Raw genomic sequence first — 17353 nt, forward strand, 5'->3', positions numbered from 1 at the left:
TTGGGCCGGAGTCCCTGGACCAGGGGCTGTGGGGTGGCGACGGCAGCGAGCCACGGTGGGGTGAGGTGGGAAGAGGCTTTGCTGAGGTTACGAAGGGGCCCTGGAGCCCCCTGACCCTCGGCCGGGTGGGGCGGGGAGCCCCGGCCCCAGCCCCAGCGGCCACCCGGTCCCGCTCCGGGCTGAGGCCTGCTGGGCCGTCAGCTGCCGGCACGGTTCGGGCCTGATCTCCCCGAGACGGTAAGGGCTGGGCTGGTGCTCCCTGAGGGATCTGCACCCCACGGCAGGGATCGGGGCCGGGGCCGCGGGGAACCTCTGTCCTGCGAGGGCTGACAGGGTGTGCGGGTCCGTCCTGCGCATCCCAGGGGCAAGGTGGTCGGGATTTGGGCTGCCGGAGCAGCTGGAGTCGGGGCTCCCTGTCATCTGTAGCCCATTTTTTGTGACTCCGTTTCCCGTGGCTGGGATGGGTGGTGTTTGCCCGTGTAGAAGGTCCCATCTCGCGGCTGAGTTTGAGTCCCCCTCCCCACACCACGAGAGTAAGACTGAAAGCGTCGTCTTTGTCCAAATTGCTTCTCATCATAAAACTAACCCGTTCTGCTCCTGTCTCCATCCCATCATTGGTTTTGGACTTTTGCTTATGTATTCGTTTTATGATATTGTAACCCCTGCAGCCCTCGCTGTGTTTCCTTCCTTGAGTATCTGTGGTCTCCTCTCCACAGAGGAGGAGACCTTGCGTTTCCTCTTGGTCCTTCCCCAAGAGGAAATGCACAAAGCGTGTGTCGGAAGAAGCGGTGGTTGAGAAACAAATGCAAAGAGATGAAACAAGTTCTGTGATGAGGCAGAGGTTGGGCTAACACCTGGACCCCCCCTGGTCCAGGACACTGCCCTGGCTGCATCTCTGGTCTTTATGTATCATCTGTATTAATGGACTAGTCAGTGTTTGCCTTTTTACACCGCTGCTCTGGAGTTTTTCATTGTTTTCATGTTATAAGTTCTTTTAAAAAAGAGCTCCATCATTATGATGCTGGTCATTGTGAGTTGTGTGGTGAATTTTTGGAAGAGAGGCACGCGTGTCCTTCATTTAAATTCCTCGCGTGTTGCTCCTCTCATCCTTGTACCTGGAAGTTTTGCTGTAACTTACGCGCAGGAACGAACCAAACGCCGTAACACCCTGGGCGGGTGATGAGACTGCATTTGTTCTGTAGATGGGGAACTTGAAAGGCAGAGAAGTTAAATAACTTTCTACAGTTATGTGACAAGTCTGTAGCAGACTCTGCGTGGTTCCTGGGACTTTGGATTCTTTTTTCCTTGATCTGCCTACTAGACAGCGCTGCTCTGCTGCAGAAAAGGCTGCTGATGCTTCTGGGTAGTATTTTCTATGTAAATGCAGCTAATAATATTTTAAGGAGTTGGAGTTTGGTGGTGTATGTTAGGGAGCCAGTGCCTGAACTTGCCGTAGTGTGGAGAGCAGTTGCTGCAGTGTTGCCAGGGTGGCTGGTGCTGAACAAATGCCTTCAGATTTTCTAGGATTAAAAAGGTGAACTGGGTGACTCTAACAGAATTCATAAATTCACGCTAGCACCTGGTTTCCTTAACAGTGGTCTGCTGCACTGCCTCTTGTTATTAAAAGTTGCGTTTATAGGAGCATAATGCAAATTACCTCCAACCTCATGGAACGTTTCTGGCTCTGCAGTGTCCCATTGCGGGACTGCAGGCTGAGAGCAGAGCTCTGGAGAGCGTGGGGTAGGGGTCACTCCTACAGCAGGGTTGGGCCCTAGGTTCGGATGCCAGGAAAAACAGCCCCTCTAATGCGTTAGCAACTTGCATTTGTGTTAAATATTACATCCTGGGCTCTGAGAGAGCTATAAAATTAAATGATCTTCATAGCTTCCACCTGGAAGAGGCTGTGTCCCGGCATCCTCCAAGCCCCCGTGCTGCCTGGACTGGGGGCTGCGGCTCTGGACTGCCATCTATTGAATTGCTCCAGCTTTGTCTTTGCAGGAGTTGTCCTTTTCAGAGGAATGCAGTTCAGGCTTAACACCCTAAAAACAAGGCACAGTAAGTTTGTTAGGAGAGCTCAGTGCTTCAGCACGACCTGAGGCTGGTCTTCACTAGATAGAAATAATTAAACTAGCTGGGTGTTGTCTTTGTTATCTCCTGCACCAGCCTCTCTGTCCAGATGGGAAGTGCATCTTTAGTGGTGAAAACAAACATAATGCCACTTTCTGAAGCCTTGCAGTGTCCTTAGGAGTATATTATCCGGGGATCGGGAGGATATTGTTTGGTGAGGAGGACTTGGTGAGATAATGGTGCAAGCTGGGATGGATTTGTTTGCTTTCTGTCTCCTGAGAAATGAATGTTGATTTCTGAGAAAGGAAGATAGAGGATTTCTTCTTCTCCACTGCCTCTATTTTACCTCTTTTTTGCATCTCCCAGGAGCCTCTGAGGAGGTGGCTGCTCCCCTCCAGCAGAGCTTCATGATCCCCAAAAAGGAGATAAACATGGTTTCCGACATGGCCAAGTGGAAGCGCTCTCAGGTATGACTCTGGGGTCAGGGAACACTGGTAAGTGCTTATTATCTTTCAGTGGCAGCCAGGTCTGGTCTGGGAACAGCCACGAGGTAAAGCAGGTTTGGGCAAGTAATGGGAAATTAATTTATTTGTGTTTTAAAGCAGAAGAGTCACTGCCTGTTTGTAGGAAAATTACTTGGCAATGAGGCGTGGAGTCTGGCAGCCAAATACTCCAACAAAGGAGTGAGCCAGGGAGAGCCCAGAGGTTGAGGGAGACCAGAGGTGCTTACAAATTATTACTGCTCCCTCCCAACAAGCTAGACGAGAAGCTGGTAACTATTTCATCCTACCTAGCCTGTACATTATATCAAAACTGGATTTACCCAGCGCTGTTTGAACTCGGCTTGAACATGGTCCTGCTGCCTGGCCCTCTAATAGCACCAGGTTGGGTTGATTCCTGGGGCCTTTCCACCTTGCTGTACTGGAAAGGGCTCTAGAGCCAAGGCCTTCAATTTCCTGGATAATTTTTGTTTACAGTATGTGTGGAGCTGGTGGAACAGGCAGGTTCTCCCCTCTCTGCCTTTGAGGGATTGGTGTGTTAGCCCAGACTTGTCCCACCTCTTAGGAGCAAGTTCTCGCTTGATGACTGATCTGTGATGTCTTAAAAGAAGCTTAAGCTATAGCCAGGTCTCAAGCAAACCTCTGAGTGCAGCTTCCTTTGTTAAGTCTCCTGGGTTTAAGGACTTGCTCCTGGTCAGGACTTCTGTGCAAGAGGGGCCCAAGGAGGGAGAGGTGGCAGTGTGCTAGTCTGGTGTTCTCAAAGACTTAGAGCTGTGGAGCTGCACTGGATGTGATGCTTCAAAAGCAGCGAATTTAGAGAAGAGCGGTGAGGAGCCTGGGCTGTCTCCTACTTCTCCATCATGCAGGAGCATGGGAGAAGAGTAGAAGGAGGAAAGGGGGGATAAAGGCGCAGGTCTGGGAGAAGCAGCGCAGGGCAGGATGTCTAGGCACAACTGAGACTCTGCAGAGCCGAGGAATTTGAATGTGACCTGATAGGAGGCAGGGAGCTGAGGGAATGATTTTGGGGGCAATGCGAGCATTTTTAGGATTCTCCTCTCTGTAATTTTTACAGCGATGCAGAGTTCTCGGTGCAATCGCCATCTGCCTCTGATGTCTGCCAAAAATAGCAGTAACCTCACAGCAAGCCCTGCACCCTGGGTGTCTCCAAGAAAGCAGTGTTGTGTGTTGGGAAAGGTTCCCTTGGTGTGCAGGAGCGTTCCCATGCTGCGTTGCTTGTTCAAACGGACTGTGGGTATTCACTAACGCCCTGCTCTCTCGGGTGTGTTTGCAGGCATACGCAGATTACATGGGCTTCATCCTCACTCTGAATGAAGGTGTCAGGGGCAAGAAGCTGACCTGCGAATACAAAGTTTCAGAGGTAGGAGAAGAGTTTGGATCCCCTTGTTTCTCCTTTTCTGCTTTTTTTTTTCTTTTTTTTTTTTGGCTCCTAGGCGAGGAATGAGTTGGCAGCTTATCTGGGAGCTGGGGAAAATAAATGGGGTTGGGTTATGCTTGGAAATGCAAATGTCAGCCTGCAAGAAGAGTTTGGATCCCCTTGTTTCTCCTTTTCTGCTTTTTTTTTTCTTTTTTTTTTTGGCTCCTAGGCGAGGAATGAGTTGGCAGCTTATCTGGGAGCTGGGGAAAATAAATGGGGTTGGGTTATGCTTGGAAATGCAAATGTCAGCCTGCAATCCTCCCCGCAGGATGCAGAGGCTCTGTGTGTGCTTGCTGGATGGGAAATCAAACAAGTGGAAAGGGGCTGAAGGTGAAAAGGAAAATGCAGAAAGCAGAAAAGGAGAAGAGTTTGGATCCCCTTGTTTCTCCTTTTCTGCTTTTTTTTTTCTTTTTTTTTTTTGGCTCCTAGGCGAGGAATGAGTTGGCAGCTTATCTGGGAGCTGGGGAAAATAAATGGGGTTGGGTTATGCTTGGAAATGCAAATGTCAGCCTGCAATCCTCCCCGCAGGATGCAGAGGCTCTGTGTGTGCTTGCTGGATGGGAAATCAAACAAGTTACAAGTGGACAGAAGCTGGTGGTGAAAAGGAGGATGCAGAAAGGACATGTTTTGACCCTGTTTTCACAGTCTGGCGTCAACCAGTGATGTTTCGAAGATGTGGTATTCCCTCCTGGTTGCAGGCAAAAGGCTGAGATGCCTGTACCGTTCCTGTTCTCCCTCTGGCCTTTCTGTGGGACCTTGGGCAAGTCACTTGCCTCCCTGTCCCTGGGCTTCCTTGTTGCTCAGACTGTGTTAACAGCACCGATCTCCTCGGCCCGCACTGTAGCTGAGCTGTGCGAGGTCTGGTTTGACAGCGTGTGAGCTCAAGGCATGTCATTGAGTGGACCTGCCTCACCAAGGGTTGTGCTGAGAGCTACGGAGGGCTGCGGGGCGCGCAGGAGGGTTGGGCTGGGGAGGTAGGTTTAGCCTGTGGGGCAGGATCGCCCCTTCCAAGGTGTTAAGCAGAAAGGACCTATTTTTCCCCTTGCATTAATGTGACTGTCACCCGGTTCTGCCTGCTGCTGTGGCCAGTTTTAATGCCTGTTCACCTAATCAGGGCACGGTGAGATTGTTTGGAGCCAGAGGGGAAGGGAAGGCATCCTCAGTGGTGTTACTGCCTGGCCTCAGCCATGCTCAGTGCTGGCCTGAGGTCTCTGGGTGCTGCCGTGACCTGCAGAGCATATGTTGGCCACCAGCTTCACTTCTGTGTTGCACGCTGGATCCCCCTCCCTTGTTCTGCATTGCAATGAGGAGATTCTTGGGTACATTTTTACTGTTGAAACTTATCACAGCTGTGCAAGAAAGCTGGGAATAGTCTAAAAAGGTGTAGGCAGAATGGGAAGCAGACTGGGCCCTGTGTGTTTATAGTTTCATTTTGGTGTGGGAAGGCAGCCTAGGATGATCTTTAACCTAGTCATTTGTGTTTGAAGCAGGCATGTTGAGTCCAGCCTTCCCTTCTAGGAGCCAGTGTGTGAATGAGAAACTTGTTCATGGGGGGGATCAGGGATAATGAATCCCTCCCTAACAGGCTTTGTGTCCACCTTTTGTTCCTTCGATTCAGTAGAAACTGCTGCAAATGCTGGTCTTGCTTTCCACTGTTTGCATTTCACCTTTGAGTTTTGTCTTTGTCATGATCTCGCTCATTTCCAACCATTCACAGAGCAGTTCTAGGGAAACAAAGCATTAAAAATGAGCAAAACAAAGGGGGGAAAAAAACCCCCTCTTCCGCCAACCCCTCTGAGCTGTCAGCTGTCTAGGAACAGCTGTATCAGGGCTGTGTCCGTGCAGCAGATCCCTCTTGGAGTGAATGTTTTCCATCTGCAGTCCCAGTCCAGGTGACAAACAAGAGACACGATCCTGACCGCTTGGGAAGTGGCAGGGAACATGTCTCATTCCCCTCACGCTGAGGAGAGCAGAAGCCTGTGACTTGAGGCACAGGTGGAGCATCCCCAGGGTTGCCTTGTTGATGAGGTTGCCTGTTCACGCGGGTTCATTTGTAGATCAAACTGCTTATCTGTGCCTTTAAAGGCTCAGCCCCTCGTGGCCTCCGCTTGCATCTCTGCTCTGCTTTCTTTTTTGCCGTACCTGCTGCTGATGTGCTTTTGTGCCATCCCATCTTCCTCCCTGATCAAATGCTGGGGACGCGTTCCTTTGGCAGATGACCTCCTGGAATCCTTTCTGCTGAATGCATATCCTCTCCACGACTTACTGGTATTGCTTTGCCGTGGAAAAAAAAGAAAGTATGGTCTGCTCCGCTTTGAAAGAGACAGCTTAATGGTTTCCAGAGTAGTGTGTCGATATCAAACTGTCTGCTGGAGCGAGAGCTGGATCCTTTGGGGGCTGAGCCCCTTCTGAGACTTGCTGAGCTTGCTCTGCTCTTACTGAAAAATTGCGTGGAGCTGTCTGGGGTTTTGCTGGAGGCATCTGACAAGTAGTGATAGCTGAGCTGTTGTTTAGGACTCTGGCGTAGACACTATGTCTAGCACAAGGTTGTGTGACTGATAGGCTGTGACCTGCCTTCCCCTCCTGGAGGGAGTGCTTTTCATGGGAGGATCTGTGCAGTGACTGCTGGGGTGCAGCCTGGAGCAGTTTTTCAAAGCTGCGACTTTAATCAGAGGAGCAGTGCAGCAAGGAGGAGGTTAATTTTGGCCGTGCGAGGAGCAGACCTTCCCTTCAAACGGTTCGCTGCACCGGGGGAAATTGGCCGGCCTTGTGGCTTGCTCCGGTTCCAGGAGGGAAGTAGGGGAAGCAGCAAATGCCCCAACTTTAGCAGCTCCCCCCTCCGACAGGGCCCGAGGAGCCCACAGGGGCAGGCTTGGCCCCCGTGGGCAACTCTGGCTGCTGTGATGCCTTCTCAGCACCTCTGTCTGCCTGGCCCCTGCTCTTGAGAGATGCTGACAGGTCTCTGCTCTGTAGCAGGCTCTGTGGTTTGCCTTTGGGACCGGTGGCAGACTCAGAGTCAAGGGGATGCAAAATCAGCACAACGAGAAGAGCAAGGAGAGCGGAGGGGAGGCTGCCCTTGCTTTGATCGCTGGAAAGGTAAAGCAAAAATAGAGCTTAAAAACCCATCCAGGCAAAACAAGGCTGCAGTGCTGCTGATGGTTGTGTTCCCGTAAGCTCTGCTCTTCCCCTCCTTCTCCCCCGCTGAGGTCAGCCCTGGATGCACAAGTTTCCTCTGCTGGACAATGGGAAGCTGCTTCTTTTAGTAACCCCCTTTTCAAAGGGCCTCGAGCCCAAAACGAGCTGCATCTCTTTAATTATTTATTGGCATGGCTGCGCCGGCAGCTGGGTCCTGCTCTCCTGTGTTCAGTGGGGCTGGGCTTTTTAATCCCTTTAAAGCAAGCGAGTGGGGAAGGGGAGGTTCGACTTTTGCGCTCCCCAAGGCCTGCGGGCAGATCTGGGGAGGGGGAAGGAGCTGGTCCTTGGCAGCCATTTATCCAGGCAGCACTGAGTGCTCGCTGAGAGGGGTTTGAAATACGGTAGCTGCTTGTAATGAGCTGCTGGTGCCGGTGGATAAATCACCAGCACGATTTAATTATTTAACGCAAGCCAGTGCTGGGGACGCTGTTGCTTAATTGGAGGGGAATGCAATAGCCAGGAAGGACTAGAGCTGAGTCCAAACCTGGCCCGGTGCAGTGGGGAGACGCTGGGTTTCTGCAGCGTTTTGGGCAGCAGGGAGCTGAAGCAGAGGGGGTCGCGCTGCCTCAGTCCACACGAATCTGGGGCACTGGCCCGCTAGTGGCTCCAGCTTGCAGCCTCACCAGGGCACCCAGAGCTTCTGGCCCCCCATGGCACTTGGGTCTGTTGTGTTCCTGGTGTGCTCAGGTCTTATCCTCTATCCCAGCCTCTAGCCTGGCTCAGCGGCCAAGTGTCAAGGTCCTGTGGGGTGGGTTGATCCCTCCCCTGCCTGATCCTGCTTCCGGCTGGCTGATCCCATCATGTCCTTGGCTCCTGAGGAGCCGCTGTCTGTGGGAGGCTGTGTCTGCCATGAGACCCTTCCTCCTGGGAGCAGAGGGCATGGGGAGTGATCCACAGCTGGTTCAGTGGCACGGCTCTGCCATGCCTGTCTCTCCACCCGCCCCCTTCGAGTGGCACTTCAAGGGCTAGAAACTTGCTGGGCTCGGCTGTTTCCTCGTCCTCCCGGCAGGCAGCGTGAAGAATTGAACCACAGCCCAGGAGACCAGCCGGCTTCACACGGTTGATGCCTCCAGCAAAGTCAAACCAGCCGCTGCTTCTGCTGTCCTCTTTGTCCCCTTGAAGGAGGAATCCCCCCTCGAGACAGAGGAGCCTACATTGCCCAGGGCCTGGCCAGCTGCTGTGGCAGCTGATGGCTCTCCGGCTGCTTGGAGTTGGGTGAGGAGAATCCCAGAGCCTCTGGCAGGCTTGACCAGTTGTCGGCAGAGCCTCCTAAAACTGTTTGGAGCTGCTTAAAGTGCTGCCTCTTGGTGCGTAGGGTGTAGCCGTTCCCCAGCTGTATGAGCAAGGCAAGGGAGGAGGCTGTGTGCATTGGCCAGCCCTGGTCCTAACAGTACAGCTTGAGACATTGTGCTGCATTGCCTGTTGCACCTCTCTTCTTTTCCTTGATGACCACAGCAGTGTCTCCTCCAGTCACTCTCATACATCCTACTCAAGTTCCTCACTTTCTCCTTCCAGCGCTAAGTGTAAGAAATATGGCTCTGTTGTCCTGCTGTTGCATTTGTCTTCCCATCAGCTTTGTGTTTGTATTGAGACGTTTCTCTGAGAGCCAAGAGCTTCTCATGCTTGCTCTGCTGAGACCGCGGGTGGGCAAACCAGGCTGCCTCTTCCCCTGGGTAGGTTGTATTTTGCCACGTGCACTGGGTATCCCGGGGTTGGAGCTGCCGTAGCAGTCTGGCTGGTATGAGTTTGAAGCAACAGGAATCATGCTGAGAAGGTTGACTTGCAATTAGGCTCTGCTGCACTGGATGCTGTACAAACGCTAACACCATCACTGCTAATCCTGGCTCCTAAGAGACGCTTCAGGACAAAGATTAGAGGCCTTGAGAAGGGCCTCTAAATCACATCATCAGCCACTGGTGAGGCTATAAGGTAAGTGCTGTGCTGTATCCCGTGCGGGACGCAGGACCCTCAAGATGCAGAGCCTGAGTTTTGTGTTAGAGATCTCTGAATTGCGTAGCACTTCCCTGCTTCTCAATCCTGTATGCCCTACAGCTAGGAGCTTGCTGTAGCTCTTCTCCCAGAGGTTTTAGAGCATAGTGCTGTTACAGCTCATGAAAGACTGTGTGGGTGACTGGAGAGCCTGCCTCAGGCTGGGCTTTGTACTGGACCGATCTTCTGAGGGGAAGGACGGTTTTCCCGGCCCCTCTGCATTTTGGGGAGGGTTGGCACACCCCGTTTCCACTTGCCACCCTTAGGAAGGATGGTGTGGGCTTTAACGACTCCAATCCAGGGCAGAGATGTCGGAGCCTGAGGGACTGCTCTGTTTTATGTCACCGTGACCCCTCATCTTTTTTGTCTCTGTAGCCCATTGAAAAGCTGGTGGCTCTTCTGAACACCCTTGACAGATGGATCGATGAAACCCCGCCAGTGGATCAACCTTCTCGCTTTGGGAACAAAGCCTTCAGGACCTGGTACGCCAAACTAGACCAGGTGAGCATGTCTTTCACGTGTAGTGTTACACGCAGCTCCTACGGAAGGGCAGCGTGCCCAGCAGGGGTAGCAGAACGGCTCCGTCATTGTGTGGCAGCCAAGCAGCCTACAGAGGAATTGCTCGTATAAGCTGTGAAGGATCCATCTCTTGATATGCATTACTTACCCCTGATCTGGTGCTGTCCTCTCCTCTTATGAGAGCATACGGTCCATGTAAGTGCTCTTGGCTGGGTCTCCAAGTCCTGGATGGTCCATGAGGGCCCTCCAAGCCCAAGGAACTCCTTTGCTTTGTAACTGCCCGGTATGCCTGCTAGCTGATGGGTGACACACAAAATCAGAGGAAGGTTATGAAACTGCTCGACTTCCTTCAGCTCAGAGCACTTGCCCTGCATCAAGCTCTGGAGGTGGCACAGGCACAGTTCCAGCAGCAATGAGCTTGCAGGTGGTCTGCTGCTCTATTAAGGCTTTTGTCCTGGAGATGAATCAGTGGGTAACTGGGTTGTTGTACTTGGATGGTGAAGCTTTTTTTTCCTACAGGATGCGTGTGGCCTGGGTAAGTGCCAGGACAAGCTCTCCCTGAATCGCTCCATCTCTGGAGATGACTTCTTCAACAGGAGAACTTGCTCCTCTGTCATGCTGGCTCCGGCCATTGTAGGAGTGCACCATTGCAGCTCCCACTCTGCAGCAGTGTCTGAGCAGAGGGTGACTTGCTCCTGGGGACTGTGACAGATCTGCACTCACTCGAGGGAGTCTTTTGTGTCTTTCAGGAAGCAGAAAAGTTGGTGGCAACAGTGATCCCCAAGCATTTGGCTGACGCTGCACCAGAAGTGGCCGTGTACCTGAAGGAATCTGTGGGGAACTCCACCCGCATTGACTATGGCACAGGTACCTGGGCATGCATGCTGGCTGAGACTTGACTTCCTCAGGTAGTGACCCTTTGGAGCCTGGTGCTGTGTTTATTTAAATATGTTATTGCCACTGGTTTTTAGAGCCAGCTTGATACAAACACCTTCCTTCTAGGGCCTCCTCACCCCTATGTCCAGTGTGGGCTATGACTGAGAGAGCTGGGGCTGGGTGCAGGGCTGTGCTAGATCTATGACACCCTTTTCATGTCTCATCTGAGGAAATGTGAACCAAGCTGTGCAAGCCGTTCTGGGATAAGCTGTAGGAGCTGCTTTACCGCTTACAGCAGTCCTGCATGGCTGATCTGCAACAGGCGGTTTAGAGGGATAAAATATAATTACTGGAATTGGAACTAGAATGGGAACCGAGTTTGTGTTCAGTGGGAGGTGGCTTGAGGTCTGGTGCTCCCTAGAAGCGACATCACTGCTTACAGAGGGGCTTTGAAATCTGAAAGTAGAAGCATTTTGCACCTAAGGAGACACTGAATTGCGGGTTGGAGTAACTGCACTGGCTTCAGTTAGACTTAAATCCAGAATCATCTACGTGCTCTGCTCCTCTGTCTGGAGGATATGTGGTGTACTGAGGAGAGTGTCTTCACCAAAAGGCAGGAGAGCAAGACACGACTTTGGAGCTGGGCAGGGAGAAGGGGAGGATGTGGGTAAAAGGATCAAGAGCTGGAGGCTGAGCAGTGCTTGCCAGGAGAGCTGCAGCTCGCCGGCACCAGGGGGAGATGTTGTCTTTGGAAAGGGACCCACTGGCTGGGGTTTTGTCAACTCAGGGAAGGAAATTCAGCCTTTCCTCCCCTCCTGTATGTCCCAAGCCAGTGGCCCATGTCCTAGCTCACAGTGGCTTGACCGTAGGTTGCACTTTGTTCCTACACTGGGAGCTGCACTTCTTCCTAGCGTGGAGCTGCTGATCCTGTACCCTCCCTTCTTCTGTGGTCCCTTCCACTAAAAGACATTGCTCTGGTTTTGCTGGTTATTTCTTTTCCTTGCTGCTAGCTGGAGGACCAAGCTGCAGAGGCTCAGCCTGAGATCTCAGTACCTTCTGGGATGGACTGTTCCCGGCAGCGTCATGGGATCTGCATCCTTCCGACACAGATATTTTTGAAGCGGGAGGAAATCTGTTTACTTGCAGATGTGAGGTTCTCTTGCATCCCCCGAGGAAACAACTCTGCGGTGCTCCACTTCCCCGCTGTGCCAAGCTCCTGAGAAAGGCCCTGCCTTGCTCCCAGCACTCCCAGTGTTGGAGCTGTTTTTCCTCAAGAACTTATCTTTTTTTTTTTTTCAGAGTTAATGATCACCTTATGAATGTCTAGAAGGTATACTTTGGGTGGGTGCTGTGTGGGATGAAATATTGTCAGCTCATGTCATTAACAGGATGAGGTAGCACCTTAGGGACAGCTGGGTGGGGCTCTCGACACGGGGAATGTGACTGCTGTGATTTCTGAAGAGCCATTGTGGTGCCCACAGAAAGGTTGTCCTGGGGACCAGAGACACCAGAGTCACATCTCTTTATCTCTGTCAACTCCAGGGCACGAAGCTGCATTTGCAGCCTTTCTCTGCTGCCTCTGCAAAATCGGCGTGCTCAGAGTGGATGACCAGATGGCCATTGTCTTTAAAGTATTTAACAGGTGAGGTAATCGAAGGAGAAGGGCTGGAAGCATTGGGCTGTTTGGGGGCAGATCCCTGACAGTGTCCACTTCCAGCTGTCTGAGATGTGCGAGATGTGTGAGATGTGCCTGTTCTGTACACCAGACTCCTCCTGTAGTCTGGGCTGATTGTGCCTCCTTTCTTCCACTCATCCGCACCCATCTGGGAGGGAGAAATTGTAAGAAGAGCCGCCTCCTGGGGTGTGAGCTGGGCAAATCAAGGGCCTTCTACAAAGACGTGTACATAATTAGAGAATGTGAGTGCTGAAGGGCTTGCTGGCCTAGGGAAAAAGGGCAGAATGGGAAAACTGAAGACAAATTTAGACAAAATTAGGAGGCAGATGAACTTTTTAATGGACTATACGGTGACCCATTATAACTATCTCCAAAAGAGGTGATAGCACCTTGTCTGTTAGGGGCTGAGTGTCTTTCTGGAGAGTTACTTTAGTTGAGCACAAGTGACTGAGCTCCGCAGAGGTATGTGGGTGAAGCTCTGTGCTTTCTGATAGGAATATCTGATCAGAGGATCTAACATCTCTTCAGGCATTAAAAAAAAAAAAAAATCTATGAAACTGGCAGCCCTCCACTGCTCCTCTGGATGTGTTTCCAGCCCAGGAGGTAGGTAGCGATGAAACTGGTGTAATGGGTGTTTGGAGTCCAGTCCAGAAAAAAAAAAATCTATGAAACTGGCAGCCCTCCACTGCTCCTCTGGATGTGTTTCCAGCCCAGGAGGTAGAGTTGGTAGCGATGAAACTGGTGGAATGGGTGTTTGGAGTCCAGAGATCTAATCCCAGCTGTATCACTGTTTGGTGGCATGGAAACAATTTCCTTCAGTAGTACTTCCAGCTTTAATTTTCCACCTGAAAAGTGGAAGTAGCGGTTGCCGTAAGGTGGAAAGCTTTCTGAGCTCTTTTGGAAGTTGTTGAAGAGAGAGAGTAACAATGGGGGTGGGGAAAGATCTGCACCAATACAAGACACTGCAGATAAAGTAAACCCCTGCTATTTGCTTTCTTAGTGAATTTGGTGTTAAAAAAACCAAACCAAAACAAAACCAAAACCCCCAATTTTTAAAAGGTGCTGCTATTTGCTACTGTACCTACTGCCAGGCTGCTTTTTGTGGCAAAGGAGCTGAATATATATTCTATGTACTGTGCTGTATGTGGGGGTCCTGCTTGCAAGTGATGAAGTTGTGTCCTTCTCCAAACAGTCCTCATGTAAGTCCATGAAGACAGAAGAAGGCCTTCTCTTAACCCTTCCTTCTCTCTTTGGTCTCAGGTACCTAGAGGTGATGCGAAAACTTCAGAAGACCTACAGGATGGAACCTGCTGGCAGCCAGGGCGTGTGGGGCTTGGATGACTTCCAATTTCTACCTTTCATATGGGGCAGTTCCCAGCTGATAGGTACTAATAAAAATCTTCTCGTGTCCCAGCCTGCCCCCTGCCCCGTCTGTCTAGGTTGCAAAGATGATAGGGCTTGGGACTGACTTTTAAATTCAAATATGTCAAATTTGTGTATAATACAGCAGAATAGTTTGCTTGGGGCTTGGATTTTTTTTTTTTCTCAGCTTTCCAAATAAAGCTAGTTGCTTAGGCTGGGAGTTGGAAGGCTTCCTTGTGCTGTACATCTGTCTTTATTGCAATGGCTACAAGCTTTTTAAAAGGCGAGTCTTCTCTTTGGTGCTAGAAAACATATTTGCTGCCCTGGGGAGTCTACCAGGTGCTCTCACTGCTGAGGCACTGGAGTGGGAGATGATATGGAAGGGAGCAGCTCTGTGCTGACTTCTGAAGAGCTCTGATGGGAGGATCGTGTTTCTTCTGGAAGAGGGGCAGGACAAGACCTGATTGAACTTGGTCTCAGAAGGGGGGTGCTATACAGGTTACTTCCTATTGTCTCTTACTCTTTTTAGACCATCCAAATCTGGAGCCTCGACACTTTGTTGATGAGAAGGTGGTAAATGAAAACCATAAGGACTTCATGTTCCTGGAGTGCATCCTCTTCATTACAGAGGTGAGGACTGGAAGGTTTGTCCCACAGGGAAGTTCTCTTGACGTTAGATACTTGGCTCTGGCTGTGGTTTTCTCTTCCTCCTTTGCTTGCTTGTTTGCTCTCATAGAACTATGCGGATGAACTGTTGTTGCACGTCTGAGGTGCTCTCCTTGAATGAGTTGAGACAGGGATGTTGAGAGGAAAGTATAATTAAGCTAGATGGGCTGTGGATTGCAGTTGAAGGGAGCTGTAACAAGAGCAAACAAATAACCTTGGATCATCAGTTGGATCAGTCAGTGGGAACTTGAATGGAGAAGACTGGTGCCTGCAAGTGTGCTAGGAAGATGAAGTAGGAGCTGCAAAATGACTGGGCTTGCCAAGATAACCTCCCTTCCCTCCAGCCGTTGGGTGCTGTCTAGCATGCCCTGGGCCTCCCCTTGCTTAGGGCAGGCTCCCAAACCTCCGTGCAGCTTGGTCTCCTCCAGATTCTACCAAGAGAGTTGCCCATTAAATGCGCCTTATTTGCAAACGATCTAGAGCAGAGATGGTGCTGAGATTCACCCAGCTGGCAACGCTTTCAGAACCATGTTTCTGCTCAAGCACTGTAGGGCCCTTGCGTGAGGGACTGGTGATATTCAGCTTGTTGCCAACCGTGGGCAGTGTTTCTCAGTGAGGGAGCTCATGGCTTTCTGCCCTCAGCTGCAGTGGATGGCCTGGCTGTGTTTCCACCGTCCCCCTTGCTGCACGGTCTGGGCAGGGAGAGCAAGAACCACACGCTCTGTTGTGGTGAGGGATTTCTTGTCTCTGGCAAGAGAGAGTTGATGGGATTAATTTTGAAGGACAGAGTGCGGTTCTTCCCCTTTGTTCTGTTTGCTTTTCCCCCCCTCCTCACCTCTCTAATTTAGTGATTAGATGAGAAGGGAGGTTACAGAATATGAACTTAGCCTTTCATGTAGGAAATTTTCATAGGAGCCTTTGGCCCAAACCCCAGGAGGTGCTGCGTCAAGTCCTGCCAAATCTAGTAGGGTTTGTTGGTACTTAGCACCCCACAGGGTTTAACCCTTAATGCAGAGATAAATCATGCCACAGGTAGTAAACAGGAGCTGGCAGAAGAGATCAAGATGAGGACAGGAAAGCAGGAGCCAAGATGCTCTAAGATTTAGTTTAATTTGGGCCTCTCTAATATCCAGACAGTGCACTAACCTGTTAAAAACATAAAAACATACATCTCTTGACATGTGTGTAGAAAATTCTGCAGCGCGCAGATGACACATGAACTTTAAAATACACAGCACCATACTGCTTCTGCAGGTCACTCTGCTTTTGCCTGCAGAAAGTTAGCTTTGTACTAGGCTTTTAAAATAAGTGTTTTCACTTCTTTTTCCGCACATTTGTTGAGAATCATGGAATTCAGTGTTTCTGCTGTGTTCCTCAGTGCCACCTGGTGGCAAGGAGCCCTCCTCTCGGGCCCTCCTGGCGTGAGCCGCTAAGGGATGGCAACAACTTGGATTATCAAATGCATGGTGTTTTCAGTCCATCTTCATGCAGGCACTGTTTCCTTTTTCTAAAGATTTTGCTTTTAAAATTTGTTTTTTCTCTCCAAAATGCCTGGGAAGGCTGTTACTGCCACTAGGGGGGGCTGAGACAGCCTCGAGTGCCCTCCAAATGCTTTCTGTCCAAAATCAACAACAAAACAAAATAGCAGGGAAAAGCATAGAAGGGATTAGAGACTTTAATAAATGAACGATATTATTTTCTTCTGAGCTTGTCAGCTGGAAACAGCTCTCCTTTAAAGGTGTTAAACACGTAGCAAACACCACAACAGTTCCCATAGTGGGTCTGGTATGTCTTACCGACATGAGAGCAGGTTTTGTTTCAGCAAGCTACAACCGAGGTAGGTTGTTTTCTTTCAACTGAGAGAATATTCTCTTGAGCAGATATTTTTCTCAGCCCCTGGGTGACGTTTCAGGGATATGAATATACACTGTCGTGGCGTTTGCCACGTGTATATTTAAACCTCAGGCTCTTAAAGTAGCAGCGAGATGATGTCCGGGCTGAACCCACCAAGGCATCCTCCTTACAGCAGCACCACCCTGCACGGCGCACAGGCACGGCAGCGAGCCTTGCATAAGCTGGCCTGCTGTTGGGAAATCTGCGGGGTGGTTTTGGACCTGAACACGTGGTTCTTGAATAGGGTGAGGTTTACGGAGCCGGCTGGGACTTGAGCTATCCCCCTGCTGCTGCCTTGCCTGCCAAAGTGTGCTGCGGGGTGTGTGTGGTACCCGTAGGTGTGAGGATGAGGAGGGTTTGGGAGCATCTCTGCGGTGCCTGCCGCTCTGGGGGCTGTGGATGGCAGCGACGGCAGGGCTGTGTGTGTTTGTGCAGAAGAGGGGTGCTGGGTACTCCCCGGCTGTTGCAGTGGATCAGTTGAGATCGCCCAGATGCTCCTCTAAGGGCCCGGGGCAGGCAGCAGGAATTTCAGCTTCAATCTGGCTTCTAAATTTGGAGGTTTGGGAAGGGAGGGCTCGGGTTTCGGCTGGAAGGGAAGGAGCTGACAGGAAAGCACGGCCTCAGCCGTCCCCCTCCCCCCGGCACTGACAGAGGAACCATTTACAAAAGGCCGATTCTCTTGGGAACCGAGAGGCAGGAACGCCGCGTCTGTGAGTAATTTCCTGCTCAATATGGCTGCTCTGACTCACTCCGTTCCCCTGGGGTCACTGCGGGACTGCAGCGCACTCGCCGCCTCTCTGCTCTGCCTCTCCGTTCCCCTGGGGTCCCGGCGGGACTGCAGGGCACTCGCCGCCTCTTGCTCTCCCCCCCCGGTCTTCGCCCTTTGTGGCTAGAAGGAGATGATTTTTTTTGTCGTCCCCCCCCCCCCCCACCTTATTTTTCCCTCCCCAGTTTGAAACCGTAGCCAAGCTGTCCCTCGGCCTCTCGCTCTCCCCCCCCACGGCGCTCCCTCTTCCCCCTTTGTGGCTAGAAGGAGATGATTTTTTTTGTCGTCCCCCCCCTTGTCCACCTTATTTTTCCCTCCCCAGTTTGAAACCGTAGCCAAGCTGTCCCTCGCCCTGGGAGAGGAGGGCCGCGGTGGCGGCCGTGCCAGGCGCTCACGCAGCCCCCGGCGGG

The 17353-nt window shown here is 51.4% G+C and overlaps 1 protein-coding gene across 1 annotated transcript in view; it reads left to right on the forward strand.

Annotated features, from left to right (window-relative positions):
• Positions 1–2436: 2436 nt before the first annotated feature.
• Positions 2437–17353, forward strand: part of PTPA (protein phosphatase 2 phosphatase activator) — a 23874-nt gene continuing 8957 nt past the window's right edge. Inside the window, exons 1-7 of the mRNA XM_009286913.1 lie at positions 2437–2534; positions 3859–3945; positions 9562–9687; positions 10455–10572; positions 12124–12223; positions 13517–13641; positions 14148–14248. Of these exons, the coding sequence (XP_009285188.1) occupies positions 2475–2534; positions 3859–3945; positions 9562–9687; positions 10455–10572; positions 12124–12223; positions 13517–13641; positions 14148–14248 (717 nt within the window). The 5' untranslated portion in view covers positions 2437–2474. The remainder of the gene's footprint in view (positions 2535–3858; positions 3946–9561; positions 9688–10454; positions 10573–12123; positions 12224–13516; positions 13642–14147; positions 14249–17353) is intronic.

This window comes from Aptenodytes forsteri, unplaced genomic scaffold (assembly GCF_000699145.1).
Source record: "Aptenodytes forsteri isolate BGI_AS27 unplaced genomic scaffold, ASM69914v1 Scaffold136, whole genome shotgun sequence".
NCBI lineage: Eukaryota > Metazoa > Chordata > Aves > Sphenisciformes > Spheniscidae > Aptenodytes > Aptenodytes forsteri.